This window comes from Cariama cristata, unplaced genomic scaffold, assembly GCF_000690535.1.
Source record: "Cariama cristata isolate BGI_N322 unplaced genomic scaffold, ASM69053v1 scaffold1193, whole genome shotgun sequence".
Lineage (NCBI taxonomy): Eukaryota > Metazoa > Chordata > Aves > Cariamiformes > Cariamidae > Cariama > Cariama cristata.
The window spans coordinates 44,421-71,845 of record NW_009607576.1 but is presented as its reverse complement, the minus strand read 5'-3'; the positions used below and the strand labels follow the sequence as shown (position 1 = coordinate 71,845).

The 27,425-nt window shown below is 37.1% G+C and overlaps 1 protein-coding gene across 1 annotated transcript in view; it reads left to right on the top strand.

Moving 5' to 3' along the window:
• SEMA3A (sema domain, immunoglobulin domain (Ig), short basic domain, secreted, (semaphorin) 3A) overlaps positions 1–27,425 on the top strand; it is a 119,354-nt gene that overhangs the window by 68,114 nt on the left and 23,815 nt on the right. Inside the window, exons 6-10 of the mRNA XM_009696763.1 lie at positions 16,613–16,755; positions 17,956–18,070; positions 18,169–18,238; positions 19,298–19,442; positions 25,195–25,414. Of these exons, the coding sequence (XP_009695065.1) occupies positions 16,613–16,755; positions 17,956–18,070; positions 18,169–18,238; positions 19,298–19,442; positions 25,195–25,414 (693 nt within the window). The remainder of the gene's footprint in view (positions 1–16,612; positions 16,756–17,955; positions 18,071–18,168; positions 18,239–19,297; positions 19,443–25,194; positions 25,415–27,425) is intronic.

Sequence of the window (27,425 nt, the reverse complement as noted above, 5' to 3'; positions counted from 1 at the left end):
AAAACCCCATCTGCGTGAGTACTCTCCAGGAGTCACACTCTTGATCCTAGATGTCTCCGGCTCTGTACCCTTCTCACACTGAATAATAAACACCAGCAATTGTCTGATTATCAGTAGTCGCAGTGATATTCTATGTTCTCTAGACAGCTTTTTTTTTTTTTTAATTGAGGAGGATTGTTTATTTGTATGTATTTATTTAAATGAATAACTTATAGAGGTGGCAATGGAAAGCTTTATAAATTCATGGTCTGTTCACATAAAGAAGGTGACAAGCAGTGGCACCTGTGGCAATAATCTCTACTAGAAAGCTTTGTGTACTCTTTTCAGTTAATATATAGTTAAAAAGACCGTATCTATCTATACATATATATAAATATATACATATTACCCATATGCATCAGTTCACAAGAAGCCTTTCTTTTTGCCCTGGAGATGAATTTCAATAGGGTAAACCAAGTAATTTGTCCAGGACAGGTGTAACATTCAGGTTCTAAGACTGCAGTTTGCTTTGCTTATGGTGTAGGCCCCACTTTAAATTACACAACATGGGTTTATTTGTAATTATTACCTTTACAAAGATCCAAATCAGCTTAAGGAAAAGGAAAGTTCAGATTAAGTGGCAGCATGCCAAAGACAAAGCCTATGTGTTATTGGTCTTGCAAATTCAAGTAGGTTTCCCATGATCTCTGAGATCTCAATGGGGGCTCATCACAGCTCTGATGCTTGGAAAACAGTGACTTTTAGCTACCAAATTGTGCCTCCTTTCCTGTTCACAAAAGTAACTAAACAGTTTTTCAAGAAAAGTTAAGCAGAAAACTGCTTGTAGAGAATCACACAGCAGAATACTAATTGATTTAAACAAAGCAGGAATAGATCTGTTACAGCCCCCTTCATTGGGATATGACATACATCTGAATTTTTTTTTCATTCTTGTGTTGTTTTTTTTCCCCTTCTGTTCTAGCCATCAATTTAATGAGTGTTGACCCTGTCAATACCAATTTCCTCTTCTCAGGCCACCACGTTCAGAGTTTGGTGGGCATTCAATAGAGATTTACTGTTGACTGGGTAATTTGAGTTCATGTGTGTGGTGAAAAATTAGTGAGGAGAATTACCCAGAAAAGTGGATGCCATGACAATGCATGTCACCATGGTGTGACCAGCTCTGCTGACACAGGTTTCAAAAGCTCTCCCCCTGTGAAAATGGGGCCTGTTTGCAAATTAATTAGTTTCTGGCAGCAGCTTGATTGTTGACCCAAAGTTTGTAGAGTGGAAAAACAATCAGATTAGTGTGTTCAATATAAAGGCCCAGCGCGGTACTCAAGTGCAGTTTGCCAAACTGTTGAAGCCGTGAATAGAGTGAAACAAATTCTTTTTAGAGAAGCCAAGGCAAAGGTTAAGTGTGATGTGACTAGAGCACGCTGACTGCGGGGCTGTGGGGGGAGAATTAGAGGTTTCAACCACACAAAAATAGAGTGCTGAGCGAGTTGCATTGAATTTAATGAAATTCACAGCTTCAGACGCAAAAGTGTTTGGCAATGTTTTAGTCTGTGTTAAAGGGAGAAATAAGTTGGCTTTGTTTTAAGAAGTTTTCTTTGTACAGCCATGTGGGACACCAGGGATTGAGCCTCTAAAGGGTATTAGAGACACTTGCTGAGACTTCATGCTCTTTCTAAGCACCTTCAGACTTTGAGGTTTGTACCAGTTCCTCCTCCTCCCTGCCACACACTAACTCCTTTTATCTCTAATGATTCAATCGAAGCCTCCCATTCATCACCTCCAACATTTGGGCAGGTTTCTTCTTTTAAATAGTGCTGGTGCCACGACTCATGGGTGAACGTATTAGAAATCAACCCTTGCAAATAGATAGACTAGCTAAGACTTGTTATTCAGGTAGTGAGACAAAAGTTAAATACTGAAAAATATCACAGGTGAGATCTTCAGATCATAATAAATGAGAATATCTCCAATGAAGCCAAGAAAGATCTACTGATTTCTACTCACTGCAGTGCTCATCTCATTTCATTAATATGCTTTACTTCTTCAATGGCTGTTTTTTATACAAATCTGCCCTTCAACACCCATTTATGGCATTCACTGTTATTTATGCCCTTATAATATTTCCTTTACATCAAACAACTGCTACGTATTTTTCAAATTATTATTTTCCCAGTATGACAAATAGAAAGAAGGAAAATGCCAATAAGTGTGGAGAAGGCCATGTTCGTGGGCAGTTGACATAATCTTCTCTTCAACCAATGTCTTGGTCCTCTCAGCCTGGATCAGAATACCTGACAGAACCAGGGGAATAGGAGGACAGAGCTGCTGAGTTGAAAATATGAAGGGGTCTATCACCACATAGCCACCACTCCATCAAGTAATTAAGACACCCAGCACACCCAGCAGAGTTAATGATGTGAAGATACAACCTCTTAATCTGTTCCTACCTTTCTCCCTCATTCCATAAAATTACAACTGTTAGTCTGCAACCTATGCAAACTTTGTGATTTGTTCTTGGTAATGGGGCTGAACCTAACCCTCTTTACACTAACATTCCTGAACCGTGAATTGCTTGTCCCAAAAGGCATTCAGTGTTGCTTGCAATTAACACAACTGATTGCTCAAAGCCGGCACCTGATGTGGCACACAGCCAGCTGGAAATATAATTGGCTCCTTAGATGAAGAAACATCCACTTCACAGTGGAATTTGTGATGATGGAATTATTGGTTCAAAGTAAGCCAGGTATGTGAATACCTGGTCTATACATTAAAATCCCAGCTAGCATTAGACACAGCTGAATTAAGTTGCAGACTCAAACCCTCCCTTTCTCTCTGTCTACATAACTTCCCCTTCTCTTTGTTCATGAAATCGTGTAAATTTCAGTCTGAATGCTTGCAAGGCTAAGTAATTGCTTTTGTTCTTTGGGTTATTTAATTACGCATCTCGGTAGATGACAGGTCCTCTGCTCTATAGGAAGACATCACATTTGCACAGTTACAGAATCCCAACACAAATGTGTGTGGCAAATCAGTGACTGCAGATTTATTCATGCCCTCTGGGACCTGCACTGCCTTTTCAGCTTAGCATGCAATATGATTTAAATTACAGCTTGTGCAGAGCTGTGCCTTGGGATTACACTCCATGTTTCCAACTGTTTATAGTTCAGTGAGCTTTAACCTCTGTGATTCTGAAAATTAAATAATGTCACGGCTGATATCAAACTGATGGCTGGTACTAGATTGCTAAATATTGTCTTGTGTTAAAAGCCTATTTTTATAACAAAGTGGAAATATCCATGTATTTAAAACATTGATAACACATTCAGGTAGTTCAAGAGCACATTTCAAAAGTCACACCAGCAAAGAATTGCAAAGCTAATATTAAGCTCCATTCTCAAGGATATTTTCCAACTTCTGTATTTAACAGAATGTAGCTGTTGACTTTACTGGAGCAAGACTAGGCCTAACACCGTACTTTGTGATTAGGTAGGTACAAAGAGCATGTAAAATCAAGAAATGTAGATACAGCATCTGTTGCAGTTAAATTCATATTTGTTAATTCCTTGCAGATTTTATAGTTTCATTATTTCTGAAACACTAAGATATATCAAATCTTACATCTTGAAGACCCTTTAGTGTTGCAACTGTAGGACATCTTAATATTTCTGTAGCCTTCCAACAGAGGAGGAGAGAAAATACCTAGTTAAAAAACTGTATATTTAATATGGCATGTAATTTTCCAGGAGATTAGTTTTCATCCTTTGCAGGGTTTTAATTCATACAAAAGCTTTTAGTGATTTTTCTTAATTTAGTTCAAAAGCCCATATTTCCAGGATAGATACTGTTCCAGTCCCACTTGAGCCACTTCACTGGGTTCCTCCCCAGGTTCCAACAGGGAACACCTGCAAAACAAAAGGGTGAAACCAATGTCACCACCAGCATCATTTAGCCCATAGAGTCTTATTCATGACTGTGGTGTAAGGAAGAGAGAACAGGAAGAGAAAAGGACAAATGGGAGAGACAAATGGATACTTATTTTTCACTTGTAAAGGTAGCATGTTTGAGTAAATAACAGAGAAAATAAACAAAGAAGACCCAAATGCCTTTTTCACAGAATTGCAGTTATCAGATATGATGGACAGATCACACACACACAATAAAAAAGAAAATCTTGACAAATGGTTATTCATTTGATGCCTTTAAATTTTGACAGTGAAATAGATCCTGAACTTCCCATTTTGCTGCATTGCCAAAGTGGTACTTCTTTTTCCCCTTGGTCTATGGAGCACTCTTTATTACTTATCTCAGACTTCAGTGCATAGCTTTTAGGTTTCAAAGTGGTGTCAGAAGTATTCCATCCCTTTCTATTCCAGTGAATTCCCTAGACTTATATAAATCTATCCTTGCTGAACAGCTCGCTGTTAGATTTGATTTTCTAAACTTGTAGATAAGTGCCTTTACATACCATACAGTAAAAAAGATATAGTAAAGTTTATTGTATCATTTAAGATATGTCAAAGTACACAGGTATTCACCAGCTAATAGTTGATAGTCAGAAGCAGTGAATGCCTCAGATGATGCGATAGTGTACAGATAAATGACTATATTATTGAAATGTGGTAACGTTGCTTTTAAGAATCTCACTTTCAGTCTCAAAAGCAGCAGTGTTGTCTGAAAGTTTCCATATCCAAAAGACTGTTGAGAGTAACCCACCAAAATTGAACTGCCAGCTGGTAAGCCTTTTTTAGCTCTTTTTCCCTCTGCTCTCAGGTCCATATCACTGGTGGCTATAGGCTGATTGTTTCACATGTTAGGAAGTTGAGTTGTCTTGTAGTGTTAATAGGGAAAATTATCTCTTTCAAAGGTAAGGATTAAACTGTAAATTTTTGAGACCACCATCTCTGGTACAATATCCAGCAGAATTTGATGTTCCTGAGAACTTAGAGCTGCCACAAGCATACTAAGTAAATGAAGACAAAATAGTTCCTTTTCTGATTTACCTTTTAAAGTGATAGGCTGGCCTGTGTTTTTGTTAGATTCCTGGATTATGGAAAACATTATTTTTAACATAAGTTTAAATATATAATGTTAATTTCTTGTTGGTAGGTTTGTAAAGATTTCTGTTCAGGTAAGTGCAGCAAGATCTGTAGGAAGATTTTATTAGAGGAATTGATATAAGAAGAAAACAGATAAACTTTCAGGGACAGAGCTTTTTTTACAGGTGGTCATTCAGAAAAACAGAAGAAAAATTATTTTAAAGACTGGATTACATATTTTTCCCATTCACTCCACAAGTCTTATGAAATAGTTCAAAGCATTCAATGATAATACATTGTCTATGAATATGGCCATATATCTTTGGACTGATGTTTATTGATTCTTTTACTGACGTTTGAGCAAAATCCAATACCCTTATAAATAGTAAAAAATGTTCCACTGATGTCAGTGAGATTAATCATATTTCCTGAGCTCTATGATAACATTTGACACACTGTAAAATCTGACAGTTATGGGGCACAGCTCTCTTCACTTACCCACCCCTTCGATCTCTGTTTCCTATTCTCCTGTTTCTCTAAAGGAATTTCCACTAAAGGCAGAAAAAGCTACATAAGAGGGAAAGGTGCAAAACCTTCCTATGAGATATTTTACATGGACTAGTAAGTCACCAGACTTTTTCACAAGATTGTGTAAATGGGTTGTCATTATTAATACTTGATTCTGCTCCATATTTGACATACTTTCAACTTTAATACTTTTTTTGCCAGACCTGTCAGTAGAAAGCATTCTTTAAAAAAATGTTCCACAGTTTCCCATTTATTACAAGACCTATATTTTTTACTGCATTTAATTATTTTATTACTTTTTAAATACTTCTGCTAAACTTTCTGCCAATTCCTCTCCCTGCTGTTTATGCATCACAAGCAAGTGTGTTGCAAATTTCTTCTTCATTGCTTTTAAAAAATGCTAAAATTTTGGATCTGATACAATGTTACTCAAATAAAGTTTTCATTCTTATAAGCCACAGTAATTACATCAAATATTTCTAATATGCTGTCACTGAATAAAAAAAAGGAGGGTTTGCTTGTACAGAATAAAAGTACAAACCAATTAAACAGAGTTTGAGAACAATTTTATGACAGAGCAGTGCAAAAGGTAATGTTGCGAGACTTTTCTATCTGAAGCAACTGCATGGTTTTCATCACACCTGTGCTATCAAAGACTTCATCGTTTGTTTTTTTTTTTTTAATGAGCAGAACTAAGTTTCACATTATCAATAAACTGGTACATTATTTTGGTTGGGTACAAATCCTGTTAACACCTTATGTTAACTGAAGCTAAATTAAGTTGGAATCACATATTATGCTCACATGACTGCTGAAAGAGATTGTCGTAACAGATGCTATCACACTGAATACCTCAGGTTGTGCTGAGGAGCTTTGCTTCCGCTTACAGATGCCTTACTGCATGTTATGTTGCTGTGCTACACTGACAAATCAGTTAAAATCAGTCATTCACCCAGCCCTTTTTTCAGTCTTTACTGCCATCCCTCATTAATCTTACTTGAATGGATTTTGTGTCAAGTTGCTTTACACTAGCTGTAAAAGTTAATTATAACAACAAAACCTTTTTCATAGTTTGACAAAATGACCTCAATTTTGTGGCCAAATCTAAAGGATTTAACAAAGAAATGAAATTATAGGAGATTGGATAGGTTAGGAAATCACTGCAGGAGTGTTCTCTGCTGGATCACTCCTTGGGAACTGGCTTGGGCTGATGATCATTTCTCGATGAATGAACATCCCTCCCTGAGAATTGCGATGGTGGCAGAGTCCTGTCCAGTTTTATGACATGACGTTGCGGAGGAGATTGTTTTTACAGCTACACAACCCCTTCCACACACTTCAAATTGAACTTGGCAGTACAAAACTTGAAATTTTTCTTCCTGTTTTCAGAATAGATGATTTTTGACACAAAGGCCATATTTGCTCTCATTGTAGGCAGAAAAAAGTAATATATGTGTGGACAAATGGTTCTGCTGGAGACAGAGTTGTGCGCTGCATGGAGCTGATGGAAAAATCTTAGGAGTTTAGGTCTCAGGAGATATATGGAGGCTGAAGACATACTTGTCAAGCCATTATTGTTCAGTTTGAGGATTCATGCTTTTGCCAATTGCACTGCTGAAGGCTGTCCGATTAGAATGTGTTTGCCTTGTTAATCCTCAGCTTTTCCTAACACTCAGCCAGGGACTTGTCTCCTGCAATGTGCTGTGTCAGGAGTTTGGCTGATGGTGTTGCTGCAGCATGGTCCCTCTGTCTTCAGGACACTTTCTTATACCCTCTAATTTCCAAGTTGCAAAGAGGAAGAATATTCCACCAAGACATAATCACACACCTCTCAGCATTCTGGAAGGCCTGAGAAAATTATGTTAGTGGAGAGGAACAGGTTTGGTCTTGGAGTTTTGGGTCATCTACCGTAAACTTGCTTGGGCATCTCCAGGGACTTGTGCTCCACCTGTGAATCTTCAGAGCTCACAAAAGACAGGCCCATAGCATAGCTCTGATTGCCAAAAGTGTGTAACACCCCAAATCAGAAACATCTTTTGTCATCAGTGCCTCCATGCTCCACTTCCTCACCTAATATATCACTTTTTAATATAAAGACTGTGATATTTAGTTTTTGTCACTGATCCAGAGCTCTAAAGATGTAGGTTACACAGTTAAGGCACAGGCTTTCCAATGTTTTTATTTCCAAGCATCAATGTCAAAAACTTCAGATAAGCAACCAAGAGAGGAAGAAACAGACTCTTAGCTGGAACTCTCATTAGCTTTTTCGGTAGAGAGGTTAAGAAATACAGAAAATTGGTATTAAAGTATTCCGAAATGGAGACAATATGCTGCAAGCCTTACTTTCTGTTCTGTGAAGGACACTAGTTTTCTCAGTTGCCCAGTTATTCTCTCTGAGGGACAAGTAAATCAGTTTAAAATTAATTGTGTTGATAGATATACAACACCTTAAAACATAGTCAGCAGTGGAAAAAGAGGTGATAATTTTGGTTTGTTCTGTAAAGAGATAATAATCACCTCTTTTAAATTAAATAGGGTGGGTAGATCATAAGCATTGTTTTTTGAGAAATCTAATTTACGTTGAGAATTAAGCTATAATTTTACTGAACTTTTGTATGCACTTTTCTTCACCATATAATTAGTCATTACAGGGAATCAAAACTATTGTTGCCTCTTTAGAACAAAGGCTTCAGAAACTGATAGTTGCATCAGAGATCAACATTTTCTTCCTTCTCCTTCCAGCCTGAGCTAAAATGTTAGTCCCATGAAATACTCTTACCAAATTATGTCTCTGAGGCAGAGGAGGAGAGGTCTCGGGGTAGTGGCACTGTCTGTTGTCTATCTAGACTTTAGTAAGGCCTTCGACACAGTCTCCCACAGCACCCTCTTAAATAAATTGGCTGCTCATGGCTTAGACAGGTGGACTCTTCAGTGGGTAAAAAACTGGCTGGATGGCTGGGCCCGGAGAGTTGTGGTCAACAGAGCCAAATCCAGTTGGCGGCCAGTCACTAGCGGTGTTCCCCAGGGCTTAGTTTTGGGGCCAGTTCTGTTTAACATCTTGATAGATGATCTGGATGAGGGGATTGAGGGCAACCTCAGTAAATTTGCAGATGACACCAAGTTAGATGGGAGTGTTGATCTGCTTGAGGGTAGGGAGGTTCTCCAGAGGGACCTGAACAGGCTGCATCGATGGGCTGAGATCAACAACATGAGGTTCAACAAGAACAAGTGCTGGGTCCTACACTTCAGCCACAAAATCCCCATGCAGTGTTACAGGCTGCGGGAAGAGTGGTTAGAAAGTGCTCATGAGGAAAAAGACCTGGGGGTCCTGGTTGACAGCCGACTGAACATGAGCCAGCAGTGTGCCCAGGTAGCCAAGAAGGCAATGGCATCCTGGCTTGTATCAGGAATAGTATGGCCAGCAGGACTAGGGCAGTGATCGTTCCCCTGTACTTGGCACTGGTGAGGCCGCACCTTGAATACTCTGTCCTGTTCTGGGCCCCGCACTTCAAGAAAGACATTGAGGTGCTGGAGTGAGTCCAGAGAAGGGCAATGAAGTTGGTGAAGGGCCTCGAGGGTAAGCCTTATGAGGAGCGGCTGAGGGAACTGGAGTTGTTTAGCCTGGAGAAGAGGAGGCTGAAGGGAGACCTTTTCTCTCTCTACAGTGACCTGAAAGGAGGTTGTAGTAAGTTGGAGGTCGGCCTCTTCTCCCAGACACCTAGTGACTGGACAAGAGGGCATAGTCTGAAACTTCGCCAGGGGAAGTTCAGGCTAGAAATGAGGAGGCATTTCTTCATAGAAAGGGTCGTTAGGCATTGGAATGGGCTGCCCAGGGAGGTGGTGGAGTCATCATCCCTAGAGGTGTTTAAGAAAAGACTGGACATGGCACTTAGTGCCATGGTCTAGTTGACACGGCGGTGTTAGGGCAAAGGTTGGACTCAATGATCCCAGAGGTCTCCAACCAAACTGATTCTGTGGTTCTGTGATTTAAGCCTTGGCTGGTACTCAGAGGCTCATTTACACAACTTTAGAGGTTTTAAGTACTGCAAATTAATATTGTCCTCCCCTTAAGGTCATTTGTGGCACTGAGGAGGGGGCTGGGGGTGTTAAGGAGCTGCTGGAGGTGCACCTGGTAGCTCAGTCCCCTGACTGACCTTATAAAGTTCTTCACTTCTCCTTATAGCTATCCAGCCAGCGTGGAGCTTATATGCCTTAGTATCTTATTAATGCACTGAACTACACTTGCCCTTCTTTGCTTTTGCCCCAACTGTAAATCAGTAATTCCTTAAAAAAACCCACCACTTAATTCAGATTTAACATCTCTCACGATGAGAATGATCCATAGGTGACACTCAAGATCAAAGCACTGAAAAGACACAACGACTAGATTCCTGTTGCTGTATATGTAAGTGTAGCACTGAGATGTAGAGGAATTTACATGTGTAAAATCATTGTGTGTCATTTTTAATGTGTGTCTTTTTGCTTGTTATGTTGCTGCGACATCCGTGTATTGTTTTTATGTTAATATTATTTTTTAATAGCTTCCATCCTTGAAAATCTGTAATCTTTTTATGTCACAAAAAATTCACACAAGTCACCACTGAAACATAATAGCTAGACTCTACAGAGAGGAGATATTTTTTTTCTTAATTCTGAAAAGAGTTTTGATTCAGAAAAAAAATGAACAATATGAATGCAATTGAAATGACAAGAAGCTTTAGCTAAACCTTAAACTTATCAGCCTAAATTATAATCTGACTATGTCACCAAAATTGCCTTTACTGGTCTTTGAAAAATTAAAAAAAAAGGAATATGACTTCTAAGAAGGAGAAAATAACTGTCATAGCTAACACACTATTTTAAAAGCATCATTCCTCAGCATCAGTCTGGCTTGACTCAAGACAAACCGCTAGATAAAGATCATCAGTCTTTAAAACTCTTTCTGATGAGAATTTCCATTGCAACATCAATAAGTGACCATAAGGCTTCTTACCTTGTGATGTCTGCTAACATCTTAATCAGGCATGGCCTGCATGCCGCATGTCTACCTCCACCTACCCATGGCTTTAAAAACAGTGTCTTTAAATCACATCTCTACTCTGTGGTCTGTCCTTGGTAATACCTTCCATGTCAGCATCTGACAAGAAGTTACCACAGAACCCTCATATTAGCTCACAGAACCTCATAACAGCCACAAGTTATCCCTGGTGCAAAGAGCATTCCCATGTTGAGGATGTGGTCTAATGCCATCCATGTTGCTGAGGAGCTTTGCTATAAGCAGTGAATCCATGAGAGCTCAACTGTGTTTGCCTGAGTCATCAGCAACAAGAAGGATGTGAAAGTTGAAGAGTTAAAATGAAGAGACTTCATAACAACACCACTAAAAGCTTTGGTGTTTTGTAAACTACATTCAAGTGTGTAAAACCACAAACCAACTTAGCTCTCTCATCACCATATATGAAAAGTTTTGTCCTCTGATGACCTTGCCGAGCGTGTCTATGGCAGATGGTTGTGCTGTGCACATTGATGCTGCAAGTCCTTCTCTCTGTGAGCTCACTGTGATTCGAAGTTCAGATTTTCTGAGGACAGTGTTTGGCTCTCTGTGCTGGGTCTCAGTGGACAGGCACTGTATGTAGTTATGAAGTCCTGAGTAGCTGTCTATTTTTGTTGATGTTAAATTTTTAATTTCAGCTTCCCTAATCCTCTCCTCAGGGTCCCAGTCACCCGCCAGTACTTTTCATTAAATTATAGCAATTGCAGTTTTACTGAGCGTAAAATCTCCCTAGTTTCCTAGAATTTTCTTGCTTTGAACTGATAAATTAGTCATTTTGACCATAAATATACAATAATAGGGGCATTCAGTTCAAACTCTTTACAAAACATTTCCTGAGAGAACTGCCCTTTGGCTCCTGTCAAGTGATGAAGAGATGACCCCAGCTTCTGTTCGTTCAGCTTACTCAATCTTGACAGCTAAAGGTAATTTCTGTGCCTTCAAGTTTATAGATCTTCATTAAAATGCTAATACAATTCAGTTAGAAATCCAATTTCTGACTTTTATTGTTTCTTGCTATTGGGATGTGTGTGTGTTTTTGCGGTTGTTGCTGCTAAAGAGTAACATTCCTAAAAGAACCAATGCAGATCGATTTTCCTTAGCTTTTTCTCAACCTGAAGTGCCGAGACAAGCAAAATATGTTTCCCTTACTTAACTAAGCAAACAATGGCATATAAATCATAGAGGCAGCTGGACCAAGGTGTCGTTTTCATAAAGAGCCAGATTTCTCATGAAGGACAGTTTAATGGGCTGCTGCCAGCGAAATGTCTGCAGAGCTGGTAATTGCAGGAGGGCACACAAAAAGTGGTGTTACAAAAGTGTCATGTGGGATCTGAGAAACAGCCCCACAGCCAAGACAACTGGGAAAAGGAGACTGAAAAAGGTGTGTGCCTTAATAATTTGCTTCTTGAGGCTGATTGTTTGAAATAAAACTCTAAGTTTTTATTTTTAGCTTGTTCACATTGGCTGCAAGATCAGAGAAGTGTTTTTAGCTGTAATTTTATTTTGATCATGTTTATGCTGTGGCTTTGTTTCTCCTTTGATCATGCTTAAACATGTTTCAGACATGTTTGTTTGACATATGCTGTTTTTTAAAGCATTCTTCCACACTGTCTGCTTATTTTAAAGAAATGAATCATTGCAAAATATTTGCCGTCAAATTATTTCTTGAATTAATTTTCCTGAAATGTGCTTTCTGGACTTTTAGCCAATGGGAGACTACCTTTAAACAAGAAAGCGTTGAACTATTATAACAGCATTTCTGAGCACTTCATGGATTGGAAACAATTTTAGGGTCGCGCAATTTCTGATAATTCATACACGGAAATTTGAAGTCATCCTCTCTATCCACAATAGCTGCAGTGCACCAACTTTTATAGTTGTCACCAGTGGGTTTGGATCAAAGTCCCACTTTCCATTCAGTAAAACTTGCTTGAAATTCATTCCAGCACTTCCCTTGTGGCTGTGTTGAATGTATGAAATAGGTCAACCCTGACTGAATTATTTCAAACTTCCCATGGGGATCCCTTGATACCAAACCTGTTTAATTTTGCAGGGTAAGGCAGAGCAGTCTCAATACTTGAACATACACATTCAAAGATTGCATTCTTTCTTCTGCTGCATGAGTGAGCAATTAGGAGAGTCAAGGAGAAGTCCCTCATCTGTGGACAACATCTCCCTTCCCTTCCCTTCCTCAAAGAACAGGAATAAAAAAATGCAACGTAGTCCATGGAGAGAGTTATGTTGCGTGACTGTCGGCCATCTGGCTGATTAAGTCATCATGACCCTAAACAGTTAGTTGTAAGCATGGTCTGAAGCCCTGGAGTTAAATGCAAGTGTGCATCAAGCCTCTGGCAAGTCAAACAGCTCCTCCACTAATGAAACAATAAAGAAAACGCTACAGATCACTAGTTCACACAGCCCACTTCTTAGCTTTATAACCTATGAAATTATCAACCGTATTTCTCTCCTTCTCTCCACACATATGATCATGATGTTGCTTTTATGATCCTTATATTAATTCTGAACAGAAACAAACCTATTTCTATATGCCGCAGAACACATGTAGCCTGTTCTTCCTTTATTTGCTTCATTGCATAGACATAGATCTGTTATATGGAAGTGGGGGAAAAAAAAACCACCACCAGGTAACAAGAGCAAGGGCCTTATAACATGAAGAACTACTCTTTTATTGACTAAAACATATTGATTTAATGAGATGGCGAAAGAATGTGAGGTTTGCTCAGCAAGAAACACCAGTGTTACTCAACAAAAACTGTTCCGTGATGTACAATGGATGTGTTCTAATATGAGGCTGTGTGACTGCTTTATTTTCAGATATGTAGTTAGGATTATTAATCACTAATTGAAAATCTGAATTCATCCCAGATAAGCACTGGTAAGAAATGTGTACAAAGCATATTCACATGCACTCTAGCTATGGTGTTAGTTATATCTACCTTCCTCGCCCACCCCTTCTCTGCTACCACTCTGACAGAATTATTTGAAATGCATATATTCAGTTTCTTAATCTATTTTTCTATCATTCTTGTATCAGTCCTGCTTTAATACTAGACTCTTTTACGGTTTCTAGGTTCACTTGCAAAGTTATGAGGGAAAGAAAAGAATAATAATATGTTAACCGAGGGCAAGTTTATATAACCCATACTATATCAGCAACAGTATTGACTCAAATGAGACTCCCCACAGTATCTTCATAGGACAATGTAAAGTTAGATTTTTGATGCCTGATAATATAGTGATTTATTTTAGAATTTGATATCTTGTGATTTACAAAAGCCATTGCGCTAGAAACAAATCATTCAACCATTTGGGAATGTATTTAGATTTTTTTTTCATCCTTTTCATTGAGACCTTAAGAATGTAAAACCAGTGTATTCAGACAAGAGGTCCTCCAGATCCAGCAGGCCAGAACAGTTGTCTACTAATGAGTATCCTCTTTCTCTGATGTATCTTTCCACAGGCTGCGATGCAGAAATTTTGAGACTGTAGCCTTGTGTTTCTTCTGATACAACTTGCATTCAAAGCCCTGGTAGATTGTATATAGAATAATAGATATTTACCACAGTGTAATATAGTCTAGACATTATTTATCTTGGGCCTCCTGTCAGTGTAACTTGAAGGCTATGAAATGCATGCTAGAAATAAAAGAAGCGAATTTAGCAGCTTAAGTTACTGGGATTTGTGATGGAAGGCTTAAGCTGCTTACAGATTTTTGATGTTTTCAGATGTCTAAAAATATATGTTTAATACACAATAGGTAATAAACACAGTTCCACAGAGATTTATTCTGTGACCTGTGTTGTTCAAGATGTTCATAAATAGCCTGAAAAAGGTTGAGCAGTAGGATGAGAAAATTTTTCACACGATACTAAGTTATTCAGCATAGTGAGACAAAGGAAGGCTGTGAAGAATTACAAAAGGATCTTATGCAACTGGATAGCTAAGCAATCAAATGACAAATTAAATTATTCTTGATGAATGATGTAGTGATAAACCATGGGGAAAACCATGAGGAAGGCATGCCTATCTTCACATATAAAATGATGGGCTGTGGACTGAGCACTACCAATGAAGAGTGAGGTTCCGGGGCTATAGCACATAAAGTTCCATTAGAATTTCAGATTACTGCCTAGGAACTGTCAAATCCATATTAAATGTTAGGAATTAATAGAAAAAGAACAGAGAATTCAACAAAGATCATTGCTTTAGCCCTTCTATAAGAGCACAATTCATCCGCATCTTGAACACTATGGGTATTTCCAATACAGGAATTAAGAGACACCAAATGAAGTTAGTAAGATCAATGTTCAAAACACAAAATCAGAAGTGGGTTTTAGTTCATTAGATTGTGTATATGAGGAACAAACTCCAAAAGGACACTATGAATGCTCGAAATTTGCTTGGGTTCAAGAAGAGTCTAAAGAGACAACTGGGTGAAAAATCTGTTGAGAGTTACCAAGCACATAGAAAGCAACCAAGCTCAGGGAATCAGCTACACTGAAAATAGTTGGAGGAAGGGAGATTTTTCTGGGAGAGTGTTATTTGTACTTACCATATTCTTTCTTTATCCCAGATAATTACTTCTCGAATATGTTGGCGTCTTTATATTGATCTAAGTAAACCTTGGTCTAAGCCACTATGGTCATTCTCGTTTACTGTGTATATGTGTGTGTATATATATGTATATACAGACACACAGACACAGAGTACATGAGAATATATATATACACACATACAAAATTATGCAGTATGTACTCATATAATAGAAACATCTAAACATATACATGCATATATATAAATACATAAAAATATGTTGCTTACAAACACTGCCATCCTTAATAAGGTAATGGGTTTCATGGGACAGCTAGTGCAAACTGGCAAAACAAAGTACAGCTCATTATTTCCATTACTATATAGCAATAAACATACACTGAAAAGATGTTAATACATGATACTAAAATAGCTTATAATTTCACACAGGAACAGGACTCTGAGTAGTTAAATATAGTTCACAGTTAATTATCCTAGCAGGATGTAAAATGGTTATAAAACAGATTGGTAAATCTGTTGGGTATGCCTACTTTTGCCAAATACAGTGAAAGATAACAGCTGAAATATCTCTGTAAAATACAGTGATAAGCCAGATTCACCACTGGTGTGAATTTACTGTTATGATTTCTATAAAATTCTCTCTCAAAATTTCTTTCCACCATTTTAAACATAACTGATCAGTATGTCTGCATTTTATGTATTTTCATTTGTTGATCTTTATCATTAAATAGTGTTGTCACTCTAATTGTCAAGAAATAAAGGCTTCCTATGAAAAAAAAATTCTTTAAAAAAATGACAAGACAAAGCATTTCAACAGCTTGAACAGAAATTCACAAATGCATTTCTCTTCTGAAAAAAACACAAAAATGTTGGGATTTGGGGTGTCGTAGTCTGGGAGTAGACAATATCAATCAAAACTGTGGTTTTTAACTCAATGTTTTTGACAGCAACATAATATTTTTCTAGATGTAAAATGCTTTCTTTATATATTCCTCATTATTGCTGGTTAGGAATTACATTTGTCTCAATAATTCTCATTTTATGTGCGACACATACAGAAAGATTATTGACCAAAGTAAAAAAAATCCAAAGAAACAAAAAACTGTCAGTAATAAATACATGGAATTAAGAATCCATGCTGTAATGTTGTACAACCATTTGTAAAGAGATTTCATGAATGTTTAATTGGTCCAGTAATAAAGTTAAGATCTGTTCATTAAATATCTTTAGGAAACACCTCTATGTGTTAAAAATAACGTAAATACCCGTCGCATGTTAATGGGTGATGATGTACCTAACATAGTTACATTTGCCATTTGATGCAAAGATTGATTCTTGGGAAGCAAAATCACAATTCGTTTATATAAGGAAGGTAAGTGATTCAATTAATTGAGTAGTAACATGCACAATGGCATTGTCTTCTCAGATCCTAGATTTATTAGTGCTCACCTGATACCAGAGAGTGACAATCCAGAAGATGACAAAATCTATTTCTTCTTCCGTGAAAATGCAATTGATGGAGAGCACACCGGAAAAGCCACTCATGCCAGAATAGGGCAGATCTGCAAGGTAAAATGATGACTTCTTTATGTGAGATTGAATACACTTGCAGGACGCTTTGCAAGTGATTTTAGAAACTGCATTTTCTTGCCTGTAAACTATTCAGTATTAACACTGGCATTGGACTAAAGCAGGGATCATCCTAAGTGAAAAATAGTTAGAGGATAACACACAAAAAGGTACACTATTCTGTCCTTCTCTGTTTGGGGAAGCTTCACAAACTATGATGTTTTATTTAAAAAGTCATAGGCATCTTCTGAGGCTTAGAATGGATCTGCAAAAGAGAGAATCTTTTACAGGAATTGTGATACTTCCAGGTAGGCCAAAAATATTTGAAGAATTTACTTTTTAAAAGAATTTTATTACCTTTCCATTCTCACATTAGTGAAAAATTTAAAACAGAGGCAAAGGAAGATTTAACGAAACTGTTGTTTAAGCTTAGCTGTAGAAATGGGCAACCGTTCAGAAGACCCTTAGTGTCTGCAGATTGAATCATTCATCCGTACTGATAAACATCCAAATATTTTTCTGACGACTTTTAAAAAGATTTCTACAAATGAAATTATATTAATAAATTTTGTAGCTTTGGCAACTATGATGTTTACAGTAAAATTTCATGTTAATCCACAAGCACAATTTCAATTTTTCTCCTCCAATCCAGATGTAGCTGCTTGAAAACCAATTACCCCGTAAATATGGAGTCCTTGGTGCACTCTATTCATAAATTTTGCAGCTATAGAACGGATCCCACTGTTCTGGCACTTTTGTGTGCTTTGTTCACTTGCAGCTTGCATTTCTACTTTGTTGCTACCCAGTTAAGAATAATAAACCCCTTCAGCTTTACCAGGACATAGCATCCTGGGAGCTCTGGAGAAAAATATTCTGCCTATTGTATCTTTCTTCAGTGCTATATATGTATTACAATATACAATAGTTTCGGGGGGGGGGGGGGTGTTGTGTTTTTTACATTCTGTGCTACTATGAAATATGTCACAATACAATGTAAAATAAAAGCAATTTAGAATTAGTGACCTTGACAACATAATAATGGTTTTGTATATATATATTATATGTGTATATATAATAATTCTTTTCTCTGTTTTCTTTAAGTAGCACCTTGTGGTTGTTTACTGTATTTTCTCTGTACTCTGTTGATAGTTCAAACAAAGACTGTTACTAGATATTAAAGCAAAATACTTTTGTTATTAGAATGACTTTGGTGGACACAGGAGCCTTGTTAACAAATGGACTACTTTCCTCAAAGCACGTCTGATTTGTTCTGTGCCAGGACCAAATGGTATTGACACACACTTTGATGAACTACGTAAGTGGCAGAAATTACTTTGAATACAGAAATGTTTTTAGATATTATCCATATGAATTTAACTTCACTTTCTTTTTCGTCTCTTGTTATTGTTACAGAGGATGTGTTCCTAATGAACTCGAAAGACCCTAAAAATCCAATAGTCTATGGAGTGTTTACAACTTCCAGGTATAGAACGTATCATTTTACTTGCGTGGAAACTTGGGTGGCTGCTTGTTTTAAAGTGGGCTCTTTGTTTAAAATGTTTTTAAGAAACACAAAATTTTCTTAACCTTTGAACTGAGAAGTCAGTGGCAGTAAGAAGTAATGAATTAGGTTTCTTATGAGCAATGTACATCATCACTCTGAAGCTGGTAATCACAAAAACTATCAGTTTCTCAGGCTGTTCTTGCCATTCAATTGGCGCTTTATAGTGGGGATCAGAATTTGTAGCCCTTTCCACACAGACCTGGAAAAATAACACAAGCATAAATATGCTTGTTTGGGGGCAGGGTAAAATAGAAAATCTGTGGTGTAAGAAATTGGCTACTCAAGCAGATATTAGTAAAAAATATTGCTGAAATGTGGAAAGTTTAACAATCTTTCAAAAGTTCTGTTATTGAATGACATATAACTGTGACTTGAATGTTTTGATTTCATTGTGCTTGCACCAAGAACAAATGATACTTGTAGCTTTGGCCTGAGGAAGTTTTGCCATACTGGTTGCATTGCCACATTTACCTGTGAAGTACAAAAATTTTAGTTTCTAAACAGAAAAAATGTTTGTAGTGATAACCAGGCATAGAAGAGAGAGATTTGGAGGTGCTTACTGTCTTCTATAAGAAATCTCAAGGTAAGAAACAGCACTGAAGTTTGCACGTGTGCTGCCCAAATGACAGAAGAGACTGCTAAAAAAAACCAGAAAAATGTGAAGTGTAGGAAAGAACTGAATTGTCCTCTAGGGACAGCCCTGTTGAAGTTGGGGCTTTGGCCTTCTGGGGACAATATGTTTTAAATAGTGGAATAGCAGCCATCTGCTAAGGAAAATGTTTGAGAGATCGTATCAGTTATGTTGGACTTTCACAGGAGGTGAGTTAGGATTGCTCTGAGAGCATGTCAGAGTTTTGATAATCAGCACATGCAATAAATTCAAAAGCAACAAGCTGCTATTCCCGTAGCTCTTCCACTCGATTAAAGCAACTGATAATTTAAAGAACCTGGTTTGATTTCTTCTCCCCTCATTTCTAGTAATATCTTCAAGGGGTCAGCGGTGTGCATGTACAGCATGACTGATGTGAGGAGGGTATTTCTTGGTCCCTATGCCCACCGAGATGGCCCAAACTACCAGTGGGTTCCCTACCAAGGGCGAGTGCCATATCCACGGCCAGGAACTGTAAGTACCCTAAGAAATATAGTAATCTAAAAAGGGAAAACTGTGGAAAATACTTTCACACATTACATGGCCCTTGAGCTGAGATCCAGGAAAGAAATTGAAAAAGATAGTTAAATGGATAGGGTGACAGATGGGAAAACTAACAATTCTTCCAGGTCCAAAATGTACTAATTTTCTTGTAAAGTATGAAACTGCAATTACAACTTCATTTGGATTTTAATTTTGGTATTCATGTTAACAGCTTCAGCAGAAGTTTGAGCAATGGGTGGAGAACTTTACTGAAAGTCAAATGTTTAATAAATTACTCTGCATTATCCTTTCCTTGGAATTTGTCTTTGTTCCAAATATTGGCTGAGCCATTCTTAGTGAGAATGAACAGAAACAGAGCATCTGCCTGGCTGTTAAGAAAAATTCAATTGTTCTTGACATTAAATCTAGTACAGTAAAACAGATATTTCTGCAATGGATGATAGAGTGACTATAATAATTTCTAACTTCCACTGGAATTTTTTTAAAGTCTATGCTTCTATATCTGTTTCTCTGTTTCCAGTTTATGAGTGACTAATCTATCTGTGTATGTAAGACATCCATATTTACAACTCCCAACTGATGCCATCACATTCTAGAAATATTTAACTGCCTCTGAAATTACCAGTAGTTTAAGAAGATGGAATATTTATGAAAAAAGCATTCATTGTATACATTGGGGTAGCTCCTTAGCTAGGTCCCTTTAAGTTCTGAAATATCGTTGCTGAAGATTAAATATATGTGTACACATGTATAAATATAAACATATAAATGTAAGTGTAAATAATATATCTGTCTATAACATTCTTTTAAAAGTCTCCTTAAATAGAAGGCAAAAAGAAAATCATGAATAACTGATCTTTTCTTTTAAATGATCAGATTTTCTACTTTTATCTGGTATGTTTTGAAATTGTTCTTTCAAATCTGATCTTTCAACTGATCTCCAACAGTTAGACAATATGTATGCTCAGCCTAATGAAAATTGCTTCCTAAGTAAAAGAAAACAGTGGCTCCCTGGCAGCCAGATTCCTCAGCACTCCTCACTCCCTCACTACTACTGCTAAAGCGATTCCTAATTTTTTCCAGAGTTAAAATACAAGCTCTGCAGGTTAGGAGAGGTTTCATTTCTCATTTGATGCTTTTTTTTTTTTTTAATTACTATAGTTATTGCTGATATGTCAGAGGCTTTTTTTGAAGTTGTATCATTTTACATCCATGTGGAAAATGTGAATGAGTAGATATTTTTGGTATTTCTTGTATCGCTAAAGTCATCTTCTTTTCAGTCAGACAGACTTAATAAGTTAGTGTTCATTATTCTGTTAACTTATACCCCTCTTTGATTCCAGTATTGATTAAACTTTCTAAGCAAAACCAAATAATAGATATTATGTAAAACTACAGATAAAGAAGAATGTTACACATTTCTATCACAGAAATAGACTGAGATAAAGAACTGACTGCTGCACAGTGGCTCTGTTACGTTCATTCTGCAGCAGAGATCAGATGCAGCTCTATTGAGATTCTGAATGCACAATTTAAATATTTGCCCTAGAGACTGGCAACACAGCTCTGCCGCCCATGGGTTATTGCAAGACTTGTCTGAAGGTCTTGAACTGAGATCCATATGGAGAAGAATAACGTGATCAAATTCCCGAGAACAAGTAGAGAAGCAGAGACCTAAATCCAGCCCCTAAGTCGCTGAGTGACCTAAACCACCAGATCTTTTGCCAAAGTAGGGAAATACAATTAAGATACATATACTTTTTTTTTCTGGCTACCCTCTCAGAATGGATTTTACCCTTACAATTACACTATAAGGTACTTACATGAAGATTCACAAAGAAAGTGCGAAGATGTTCAGATTTCATTGTAAACATTTTTCTTGCCTAAGGGCAAATGTGATCCCAAATTACGCAATTCTACATAGCCCTGCAGTTGCATCATGTAGTGGAAGAGGCCATGCCACTGTAAATGATGTTAATTAAAGAATGGCTGAGGGCATCAGTTTCTCCTAGCCCACTGCCAGTGACTCTAATCCTGGTGTCTACCACTTTGAAAAAAATTTTTTTTTCCCTCACAGTTACTAAAATAATTTTATTGTATTAGTAGGATAAAACTGAATTTTTAAATGAGAGACATTTCTAGCTGAAAAGAAGCTTTTTGTTTCTAAAGTCATAAAATTGGATGTATTTTCAATGGCTTTGATGATCTGTTGAGAATAAAGAATAAAAGTTTTTGAAGTTCCTTTAGATGTCAGACTTGTGGCTTCCTTTCCCAAGAAACAGGGAAAGGGAAGGGAGAAACAAAACCTGATCTTACAGTGATTCAGTTCCAGATCTCACTGCAGTTAAACAATGCTGAATTATCTGAGGAATTTAATAGGTGAGGTGTCAGTAAACTTCTTGAGCATCTGGTGACTTGCTTAGTACGAGTTTAAAAAAAAGGGAAGTTAATGGTTCTTTTGAAAAGTCAGAAAACTTTGTAAACAATTCTACATCAGCTTCACATTTAACAAAGAAGTTGCCAGGGTTTTTCCTTTAAGATCTATTGAACTTTTTTTTTTTTTTAACCTTTTAACAATATTTGGGAGAGGAGGGAGGATTTTTGTATATACCTTATCATGAATGAGGCACCTCATCCTGAATTTATATCTGACTTTCTGTGAATTCGACTACGAAGCTCAAGTTTTCTCTGCTTCATGGTACCGAAAGTCTATCTTCAGTTATGACCAAAACACTTTTTGTTCCTACCAAAACATAGCTCTTGATTTATTCTGTTGGATTCTCTAAAAGGCCAGTTAGGGGATAGCCTAGTTACCTCCCCCTGACTGATCAAAAACCTTGACATACCATACTGAGGACCAACAATTGGAAGTGAATGTTAAATGCAAGAGTTCTTTGACTGTACTTGAATTCAAGATCAAGCTTGTTTCTCCAAACTTTTTGAGGATATTTGTATTCATGCCTATCTTTTGGCACCTGAAAACTTTTTATTTCCTTGCTATCAGTGGGATTGATTAGGTATACAAACATGACTTCTGATGAAGGACCTTGCCAATTGGTTTGACTTAGACCCACTAACATCAAAAGAAGTTCTGTCATTAGCATCAAGGATAATTCCTTTGTTGTGTATCCTGGTTTTGTGTCCATAACACAAGTAAACATGACAGGACTTTCCTCCTCAGGACAGCTATTCTGTTCTGTTCTGTTCTGATCTCTGACTTTATGTGAGTTGAGGTTCTTCTGCAAGCAATTTGGATTATGGATGGGCTAAATCTCACCTACTGATGATACCCATTTAATTCCATTGAAAAGGAGTGAAAAGGAGTTATAGCAATAAGAGTTTGATTTCATCTTGAGTTTCCTAAAGTGGAGTGGGATGAATGTAAGCCACAGCCTAGTCCAGGTAATGCACTTTAAACTTTAGATTTAAAGACACAAAGTTACTGTCATTTTTTTGATTCTCAGAAAAATAGGGGATCCAAGGACTAATGTGACTCTCAGAATTGGGCGTCTCATTTAAACACACAGAATTAAGACACTAATTCTATTTTTTTTTATTTTTCTGCATAAAATATAGCTTGGTCAACATTGCTGCAAGTAAAATCCTTTGTTAGAAAATGATCCAGAGAGTAAATATTCAAGCAATTGAAACACAGCTGAAATTCATTTACTTAAAATTGAAATGAATATTCATTTACTGTTTTTTTCGGTGTTTGCCCAGCTGCAATTAGCAATACTTAGTTCTTGTGTAGTGATTTTTATACTTCAACTACTTTACATAATTATCTAATTAATCATTATCTCATTAATCTCAGAAACTAATATTGAACTGTAGCTAGAATATTGAGATGTAAAGCAAACTTAAAATTGAAGTGTAGCATTTTAAACACAAGTTTTGAGACAGACAATGTTTTTTATTATAAAAAGCCTATCTGTTTTCCTCTTTGTAATATTCCTGTACAAGAGAGCAAGAACATATAATAATAAAAAGGCTGAAAAATATTGACACAATAAAGTAGATAACTAACTTGCTTTCTGCTTAGTATACCCCACATGCATTAATCAAATATTCTCCCTCCCTTTCTTCCTCCCTTCCATACCATGTAATGTACCAGAATGCGGCAATTTGCTTACTAACAAATATGCCAAAAGGGACAATTTACACTTCATCTGTCCATGCTGGAAGTGTCCCTTTGCTGAGTATAACAACTACTCCTTTTGACAACATTGATTTTTTAATTTCATTTCTGATGAATTATTAATAATTTGGATCAAGGTGATAGCAAAGACAATTGATTTCTTCTGCTGAGCATCTTGCAAGGTCTGGATTCTTGGTTAATAAGATGTTGTCCTCTAGGTTTTTAATTTAATTGAAAGATATTCTATATGTGGATATAAAGGGCAAATTATCTAGGGCATTTTAACACCAGCTGTTTATATCTCAGGTTCAAATGCCACAAACATAATTATTGTCAACTGGGTTTCAGAGTTTTATATGTCTTAGGTATCTGAACAGATTAGAAGTGGGTGACACCAAGTTCTTTGCTGAGTATCTTTGGACTGGTGATTTAATACCATTGTGGCTCATTTTCTTCATCCATTCAACATTACTAACACACTACTAATGGTTATGTTAAAATAACTTCTAATTGTTCATAAAATACTTACCGATTCTATGGAAGAGATGAGGGCAAATGGTGGTGATAAGCCAAAGTCCTCAAGTCTTCCCATGGGGACAAGTGGTAGGTGAAAGCAGAGGAATACTTTTGTGGCTACCAAAGCCATGGTCTTACCTCTTCTTCCCTTTTCAGCCTCTATTTTTCACTCATGTTGGGAGAATGTGAGCAAAATGTGAAAAGCAGAACCCTCCGCTTTTCACAGGTTAGAGGCAAAACTGTCTGGCCCACCCATGGCTACATAAGGGGACAAAGGGACTCTTTACTGTGTTACTTCACGGGGACCAACAACTTTTCTGTTACTGCTCAGCACACAACAGCGAGGAGTTATTTCAGTTCTTTAGCGAGACTCGTCTCGACTATGTTCACATGGACAGTATCATCAGCTACACTCACAGTCTTTCTTAAGAATCAATGGAGAGAATAGAGATACACTTAGGACATGACTCATTTGATTTGATTTAATGTAACAAGATCCATGTTATGGGGACTGCATAGATGACACAGGCTTGTTGAGACAAGCAGGAGTTTGAAAAGTCAGTAGAACAGGGAATTGTCCCAGCATTTAAGGATTTGGTTCCCCAGAGAGGAATTGGCTTCCAGTCAACTTCTGAAGACAATACTTTGAAACTAAGATGGTGACATAATTAATTTATTTTCTGTTGTATACATAACCAAATACTGAAATTCCTTGCCTCATATTGAATGATTTTAGATAATTCAGGATTTCTTCCTTCTGCCACTTGAAGTTTAATACTAATCAGTAAATGACTGAAAATCCTTTCTTACTACATAGTAGTAAGAAAAATTATGTATGAGGATCATTTACATTCTGTTAACCATATTAATTTAAATCCAAAATGAAAAAAAAAGAATAGAGACTTTTAGTGACAGAATTGACTTTTACTGTCTGTCATGAAACACTTAGATCCTCTGTCATATTTAATTATAGACTGCAGTAGTTGAGGTGATTGTAATGAAATGGATTTCTAATATGTTTCTAGTAATCAATAATAAAATGGAAAACATTTTCTTTTATATTTTCAGTGTCCCAGTAAAACATTTGGAGGCTTTGATTCCACCAAGGACCTTCCTGATGAAGTTATAACATTTGCAAGAAGTCATCCAGCCATGTACAACCCAGTATTCCCCATCAACAACCGTCCAGTCATGATCAAAACAGATGTGGATTACCAGTTCACACAGATAGTAGTAGATCGAGTAGACGCAGAAGATGGCCAATATGATGTGATGTTCATTGGCACAGGTGAGAAATCTTGAATCTACACCTTATGCTTCTCCAGGCATTATGGAGACATAGGTCAGATCAAATTTAATACTCTGAAAGACAGAATGCTGACAGAACAGTGTATACTTGTGAAAATTTGGGGCAAGACTCAAAACTGTGCATGTGAGGAGGTTTTTGTTACATACATTTGCAGTTGCAGGTTCAAGCTGTGGCCTGCATAGCTTAACTCTTTAGGAGCTTTGTCAACTGGATTAAGATCAAACCACTCTCTTTTCAACTACTGTTATTAGGGGATTTTATTAGAAATATCTTGCCTTATTAATTATAATTTAGTATTAAAATGAAGGTTTTGAGGTACCTATTTTGAAGTGCAGCATAAGAGGTATTAACATGAATGAGGCAAGTATCCAGGTACGGGAAATGTCTTGTGTGCCTTTCAAGTATTTCAAGTATTGCCTTAAGATGCCCAGGTCTTTAGCCAGAAGAGTGCATCGTTTTACTTAAGATGAAAATATCTGGCACATATAAAGTGTTTTAAGAAGAGATGGTATTCAAATACAAACATGATATCCTTTCCAAAGCTTTTGTGGAATCATACAGCTTGGATATTTTATAAAAGTGGAAATATGCACTCAGAAAAGATATTTTTTTCCAGAAAGGTAATAATGAGAAATAAAAGTAGCCAGAAATTAGCTGATGTGCATTGCCCTAATTTCAGTGGCTTCAGAGCTATGCTGATTAGCAGTTGGTGGATCTGCTGCTTCACCTTTGAAGATTTTCCATTGGTTGGCTGGTGTTTCAGTTATGTTGAATAAAAGTACTTTAAACTTCTATTGAACATCATTGCTAGTAATTAGACATTGGCATAATGAAGCCAAAACAAATCAAACCAAAGTCCCACTGTATCTTTTCAGCTTTGGACCAAAAAATATCTGGCTGGCTGTCTTATAACAGTCCAATTTTTGACTTGCTTTAAGTATAGTTCTGGTACTCTAGACCTGGGGTCAGATTTCTAAAGCAATAAATCTCAAGGTCTCTTTCATGTTGATGCCTGAAATATATTATAAGAAAACTGAGAGCTGATAAAGCTCTGTGTACCAAACATAGTGCATGCATAGCAATTCAGAACATTTACTACAGGAAATGCAACTCTGCAGAAAGCGTTCCAGCTCTTTAAAAATGTGAACCGAGTTATTAGATACCAGTGCTACAATATATTCTTACATAAAACATTGAAAAGTAGTTTCATATGATTTTACACAACACATATATTTTCCATCACACATTAGAGACATCAATGCCATCTGCAATTGCCAGTGTTTTGTGCCTTTCAACAAGTCTTCCATGACCTGATTCAGCCTGGAAAATAAAATTAATGGCAATACTCCCTTTGGCTGTGATGTGAGGGAACAAGCCCTTCAGCATCCAGATTATGATGCTGAACAAACATAAGGAGCTGATTTATGTCTACATCTTGAGCACAAGAGGTGGCATTTATCTCACCAAAGTTTGGCATTTGGTCTAAGAAAGACACATTGGTTTCTGCATAGTACTTCCAGAGAGAGATTCATTGTACTTTCTTTGAAACCTCTGTTAGAGTAAGATGAATAGTTATGCAGAAGTTCCTATCTGTTTTCAGACAGTGCAGGAAGACCTGCTTAAACCTGAGCTATAGCTTTTAGATAGATATCATTATGTATAGTGATTCTTATCTAAATTAGTCAAGTAAAGTCTCCCTCTGAAAGAGCCTCGATGATACCTAGCTCTTACTTTTGAATTGGGAATTTAGGCACTCACTTAATTCCCTAAACCACTAATACTCAGGTGTGTGGTAAGTGCTGTGGATCCTGTCCAGCCTTGCTGATAGCTGTGCCCAAGAACTGTAAGAAAAATACTGAAAGATTATTACTTGCACTTGCCAAAAGAGATTTCAGCACCAAAACCCTGGCTTTGTAAGTGTAGAGTGTTATTATTTCTTGAGATATTACTTTTGTCCATAGAAAATGTTCTTTTTTGAGCAGGAGGTCAT